This window comes from Phalaenopsis equestris, unplaced genomic scaffold (assembly GCF_001263595.1).
Source record: "Phalaenopsis equestris unplaced genomic scaffold, ASM126359v1 Scaffold000824, whole genome shotgun sequence".
NCBI lineage: Eukaryota > Viridiplantae > Streptophyta > Magnoliopsida > Asparagales > Orchidaceae > Phalaenopsis > Phalaenopsis equestris.
Window position 1 is genome coordinate 93583 of NW_018165264.1, and position 7092 is coordinate 100674.

Here is a 7092-nt window from a genome sequence, read left to right on the forward strand (position 1 = left end):
AAGGTCAAATTTGATGTGTAGGAGTGTTATGAAGAGTTTAGAATTCAAATTGGGGCAAATTGAGTAGGCTATGGGGTTCAATTAGGTGAGATTAGGTCATAGTGTCAAAATTAGGGGTTTCATTTAGATCAAAATTGAGCTCAAAGCATGGGCCAATTAGACTTGGAATTAGTTTTGGGGGTTTCATTTAGATCAAAATTGAGCTCAAAGCTTGGGCCAATTAGACTTGGAATTAGTTTTTATTGATCATATGAAAGACTGATTTGAGTTTAGGATATTAGTTTGTATTGATCATATGAAAGACTGATTTGAGTTTAGGATTGAAATTGAAGGAAATTGGGGCCAAGTTGATGGACATTTGAGGTGAATTTGGGTAAATTGGGCTTTTGAAGAAATTGGGTCTTTAAAGGTAATTTGGGGGTTTTGGTCAAAATGGTCAAATTGGCCAAATTGGGTTCAATTAAGGGGTCCAAATTGGTTTTGGAGTCATTTGAAGTGATTTTGGAGGTTTTGGGAAAGTTTGGGGTGCCAAGGGTATTTTTGCAATTTTGGCAAAATTAGGGTTATTTTGGCAATTTTGGAATTTTTTTGTAGATTTGGATAATTTGGGTATTTTCAAATGGTTTGAATGATTTTTGAAAAAAATTAGGTATTTTGGGTGAATTTGAGGATTCTGACAAAATTTAGGGTTTCAAGGGCATTTAGGTAACTTGGGTGGATTTAGGGGCAAAAGGCCAAGTTGGGTATTTTTGGTAATTAGGAAGTCAACCAACATATGTGAACTAGACCATGTATGCTATGGACCAATGAAATTCCCATTTGGGTCCTCTATGTACTGGTCTTAGCTAAACCCTAGCCTAGGGCTAGTGGGTATAGGGGACCATTAGGGGACCAAGGGGACCATCTACATGAGTCTCCCAAAAGATCATGGGATCAAACTCAACAATTTTGGGTTTTAGGATTGTGAGTGATTGACATTGCAACACCCCTTCAGTACAACTATACAAGTAAGTGAACTAGATCCAGACCAACACCCAGGGCAGCTCTAAGGTCAAGCAGTCCTATGGAGACTCTCCTTGAGATTCCTCATACTGACCCCACCTACTACTAAGTGCTAGAGGTTAGGAACAGTATGTGGAAATTCAAGTGAGCAAGGAAGAGTTTAGAGTTTTTAATGGTGAGTGTTCTTTTCTAGTTTTCTAGGAATAGTCAATAGGAAATTCTTATGGCTAGACCCTAGGCAACTAAAACTAAACCTCAACCAAAAGTGAGGTCAACAAGCACGTATGTGTATAACGCTTAGGATAGGTCTTACATCCTTAGTGGATTGCAATTGACTTTGTTCAATACATGTTACAAATATTGAGTAGGTGCTCTGACTAGTATTCTAGGATAAGTTTTGCATCCCTAACTTAAGAATATTTTCATGTTTGATAATGCAACCTGGGACGGGTTGACATTATTTGAGTAACTTCAAAAAAATTTTGTAACTCATAGTTCACCATACAATTTTTCAATCTAAGATTACACTATAGTATAAAGAATGAAGTGACACTAAATAAGTATAACATGAGGTCAAATATATACATTATCATAAGGTGTAATGAGCTACATGGAGCAAAAAAAGAGCTTCATAAACCAATATACTGACTTCTTGAGACCCAAGAAGAGTTACAATTACTAACACACTGTTACAGAAGTTCTAAGTAAAAGCCACCAATAAAACGATACAGACACTAATCCACTATAAAATCCTCCTCAACATAAGGAGTATGCTTCTGCAAATCACTTTCAGTTGGACCCACTTTTCAAGCTAAAGTGGGATCTTTTGGCACTTAGATAAAAGACAAGCCATTAAGATTTGTTGTAGTCCAACATACCACTGGTAAACCCTTTTGTCGAAAGTGTTGAAAAAATTCTCTTCCTGCCTAGTCGGATCACAACTATATACTCTCCTCTTTAATAACCAACATCCTTGCCTGAAAAGCCTGCAAATTTCAACACTCTGATCAAGATTTTCTCGTGACCTCACTAGTTCTTCTTGAGTATCTATTAGCTCTCAGTGTTATTAAGAAAAAAATCTACCCTTGAGGATATCTCATATGTGCACTTTACTAACTCATTTACTAATAAAAATATGTTGGCTGCATTGGAGTTATTTACAATCTTGTGCTTTCCAAGAATGTGGATGATCTTTACAAGATTGGTCTTCCATGCTATCGAAGAAAATATCAGCTCTTCTTCAAATGTTATCAACATCGCCTCCTTAGAAATATGATACTTCTGTTGATTTTCTAAGATGATAATTTTCCTCAAACATTGGTATCCCAAAGCATAGAAAATTCTCTTTAGAAAGTGCAATAACATCATAAAAATGGCACAATAGTAGGTCTGGGGAACTATCAGTGTGGTACAAAAGCAGTCTATGGGAAATCCTGACGCGACACAACAACATGCTAAGAGAACTACAGGTGGCACAACAACATGTCAAAGAGAACTCCAAAGTAGCACAAAAGCATACCAAAGGGAACTCTGTGGTAGAACAAGAAAATGCTAAGAGAACTCCTTTAGGTAGCACAATTATAGTTCAGGGCTCCATATTGGTTGCACTCTTTCCAGGCCTTTTTACTGTCTTAAAGAGGCCAAATATTGCCAAAATATGAGTTTTTCTTGAGCACCCCACACATGCATCCAATCTCACACAATCGAAAGGCCTTATGACTAACACTAGGAGAAGCCATATAATTCATGTGTTACACATAGAAAAACTCAAGTGGATCAATGTGATTATGAGAGTAAACAACATCCGTGCACCACATCCACGTCACGTGGATCATCGACCATTATATTGTGGGTTGGGGTTCCGACTTCTCTGGCTCACCCTCAAGCTTGACCACTCTTTCATTCTTCGAGGATTTACTTCTTTGACCCGACCACAACAACTCATTCTGCTAACCCGATCAGGCACGCCCTCTCTGTAGACCAATGTGGACCGTCGTCGTGGTTCTACAATAGTTACCGTACATTATAGCTGACCACTGTCCATCATTAGCACAACCATCATTCTTTGTCAAGCACCACCGACCACATTTTATCCATCTACCATTTGCTAGCACTGAAAAATCCAAAATTTTCAAAATTTTTAGAATTTTGCCCATTTTTCATTTGGATAATTTTCAAATGATATAAGTATAAGCACCCAAAATTTGGGAGTAACTACTACGTCAACAATAAATTTTCACCACATGACATGAATCTCGAGGTATTTTTTGGCAAAAAATATTTAAACTCAAACTAATAATCATACATAACTCTGATTTCTATAAATTTATAGTCAAACTAACCGGCTCGATGAGACAAACATGTTGCCACAAAGCTTAGTCCAATCCGAGTAAAATAAAGCTTGGATCAAGCCATTAAATCATTTTTATAAGCTTTAGGTGATAAATTGAAAGATCAAATAGATTTTTAATCCGATGAACTTATAGTCAAATCAGTGTAGGGATGAGAAAACCCCAACAAGTATAAGATCACTCAATTTTGACATCTTGAAGACATTAAAATTTCCATGATATATCATCCAATTATTAAAATCCCTCTGGGTTTTCTGATGAAGTGTTCTAGATCTCTTTCATATTTACAAAGGAGGTTACTCAAAACTCTGGTCTCCATAGCATATGGTTGTTATTGCAGCTCACAACTATAACCTACTCGACTAATTACAACCTTCGTGGAGCACATCTCATCTAACGGACATTATCACACCTCAAAACTACGACCTAAGTGATCAACTATGGCCTCCGTGATTCACAACTTATGCAACTCCCCATAATGACATTTATGGCTAGTCGATGCTCCTAAAGCAATCATATACAACCAACATGACTAATTACGTCCTCTAAGACAAGCTGCTAGCCCTACAACCACCAACAATAATATTGACAAAAGGCTATTGCATTCATAGCAATCGACTACGGCCATTACGGGCAGTTACAACTGTTATTTCTGAACTATTATTGTGCATCAACATTGTAATTTCATCTATTCTATTTCAAGGGAGGAGTGAGCTAATGTACTAACATAGTGAATTTCAACTGTACACCTAGTGATTTTTTATCCTTAAATGGTTTTTCATGTAAAATTTCTGAAGTGCCCCCCTCTGCTTTTTTATCTTTTATCCATATGCTACAGCAGCAAATCCGAGAACAATCTATGGAACCGACCACCTTCCATAAATTATAATAGATCTTAGTCTTTCTGAGGCAACATAGGCATTGTATTAATAATTTTAACAATTTTAATAAATCCACAAATTTGAGTTTATTAAATACTATTAACAATACGTTTTATTAAATTCAAAATTTAAGTTAAAATTATGAAGAAATTAAAAGAGAAGGATTTAATAAATCAAAGGCTTAAAAAAATTATTTTATGGTTATAGTACCAATATGTGTACATTCATCGAAACTGTATTTTATTGTTAAAAATAAAAATCAAAACAAGCAACTTTTTTCGAAGCATTTTGAAACAGTGGCATCTCTTAGCTATTACAATAAACACAGACGACCTTATATGAAACGTGATAGATTTCTGTCAGTCTACCCCCATCAAATCTTTCTCACGACTAATTCAGATCGCATTTAATATTAATTTCTTTTTCATGTTACCGTTGAGCGAATTAATTGTCTCGAAGACGCGGATGAAGCTCGTTCACATGCCTCCCGCCACCTCGCACTTGATTATACGACTTAGCATCAGGGATAAGAAAAATGTTTTCAGATAAACTTTAGAAGTTAGAAGTAGATCGGTTCATATGCTCGTCTTCTCCCCCACTCGACAGGTGCCCTTACACGTGTCTTCTTATCCATGCAGCATTAAACACGTGTCACTCATACATTACACTTCATAGCCTATAAATTCCACTGCCTCCATCAGTTTAACCAAGTGATTTCTTCTGTGTGTAAAGCAAGAATCTAAAGGAAACAGTAACAATGTCGACTGAGGACAAGGCTGCCTATCATGCTGGCGAGGCTAAAGGACAAACTCAGGTTTCTCCCTCTGTTTATTTTCACTCCTAAGCTCTGTTCTTCAATAATTCCGAGTTTTCGTTGTAAGAATTTTTTTTTGGGTGCTATTTATGAAGTAAATGAATCTCCTTTGTTGCAGGAGAAAACGAATAATTTGCTGGGAAAGGCTTCTGATACGGCAGCAGAAGCCAAGGACAAGACTGCCGAGACTGCTCAGGCAGCAAAGGATCATGCAGTAGAAGGGAAGGATAATGCTGGTAGCTATCTACAGCAGGTATGTATCTATTGACATAAACTTGTTTATGATTTTGTTTACGTTTGTTTATTGTTTAGATAATAGTACATTTGTTGAATGCCCTTAATCTTTGGCAAACAGGCTGGAGATAAAATTAAGAGTGCTGCTCAGGGAACTACCGAAGCTGTTAAGAACACTTTGGGCCTGGGAGAGCAAAAATAGAAGGAACTGGGCATTAGCATTGACTTACGATTTAGTTATGTTTGCTTTTGACTGCTTTTATTTTAATAATATGCTTTAGCTTCGGTAGTTGTCTAATTTCATGTTTTGAAATGATAAATGGAAGCTTTTTAGTTGGTGCTATCATTAAATTAGTAGGTGACATTTGCTTTTCTGGTCGAATTTTTCTTTGATTTATTTGCTTGATATGGGAATTTTATTACCCAGGTTATTTTAACTTAAATATTTTGCCTGCAAGTTATTATTCCTATTATTCTTTTGAGACAGATCTGTTGGCAATCATTAGATGGCATGGTAAATTTTAACTGCTAGTGTATAATCTTTTAAAAGCAGCAGCCATATAAAATTTCACTTAACTGCAATACTCGAATCATTAAGTAGAGGAATTGAGTATCTCTCATGTATTTTAAAAAATTTATTCAACAATATTGATCTAGTCAATGCATTTAAATTTCATCAAAAAAAATTTTATTGGTTTAATTTCATCAATTTAAATATATAAAATATTACCAACTATATTAAATATGTCCCCATATAGTTAGCCAATTAGCTAAGTGATTCCCTCCGTAAGGTATACATCACAGCATGTTAATTACCAACATTGGCTTTAACTCCCTTTAGGATGCTAGCCCGCTCTGAAAGGTCTGGCTTCACCAATTTGAAAGCCAGGGAGATGGCTTAAACTTCAATCTCCATTGTATATTGAACGGTACAGGGTAATTAAACGTAAAAATATACCTTTATTTGTGGTATCCCTGGAATTTCTACCAGCAACAGCTTTTAAGTTTAAGCGACTGCCATAACTGTCCCCCTTAACCCAAAAGTTGCACGGCTTTCTCCATAGAATCTACCCTGTATTTTTCAGCTTAGCCACCTCACCTAAACCTTTGACCCTAAAAGGGTAAGTGGCACCAGCAAAGAAGCTAGTACCAGCTGACATGATATAAGGTCCAACTGCCATAACTGTCTCCCTTAACCCAAAAGTTGCACGGCAAAGAAGCTAGTACCAGCTGACATGATATAAGGTCATTTGCAGGTAAAATGATAGTCGTTGGCTATGCGGCATCGCATAGCCGTCCTTTTTGTTGGTTCTTACAATTACAAAAGAGCGGATAACTCAGTATAAATTGATCAAGCAAGCATCAAAGAGTCATGGAAAACAATACGCATAAAATAAGTATCCTTCTTTATCATGATAATTTTTATGATAGCAATTTTTAAACATACTACTCCAAAGATATATTATACAATGCAATGTAGTCCAAGTATTTATTAAGCTAAAAGCAATAAATCAAAGAAAAGTTCTACATGATAATAAGGCCATTTTGAGTTGCTTCAAACATGTAGAAAAAAAAAACTGTCCTCAAAACTACATCCTCAAGATTATTAAGCTATAACTACATCCTCAAAACTACATCCTCAAAACTACACCCCTTACGAAAGATATTAAGCTATAACTACATCCTCAAGATTATTCAGAGGGTTGTTTTCCTCTTTGATTTGTCCAACATTGTAGTGCAACAAATTCTGATTTCATCTTGGCCTCCATCTCTGCCCTCGTGAGATGAACTGGGCAACAATTTTGATCAT

General features: G+C 36.1%; 1 protein-coding gene across 1 annotated transcript; it reads left to right on the top strand.

Annotated features, from left to right (window-relative positions):
* The first annotated feature begins 4950 nt into the window (after positions 1–4950).
* LOC110031469 (late embryogenesis abundant protein, group 3-like) lies at positions 4951–5646 on the top strand. Its single transcript, XM_020734675.1, has 3 exons — positions 4951–5048; positions 5167–5301; positions 5404–5646. The coding sequence occupies exons 1-3, from the start codon at positions 4992–4994 to the stop codon at positions 5482–5484; spliced, it is 273 nt and encodes a 90-aa protein (XP_020590334.1). The 5' UTR covers positions 4951–4991; the 3' UTR covers positions 5485–5646.
* The last annotated feature ends 1446 nt before the right edge of the window (positions 5647–7092 follow it).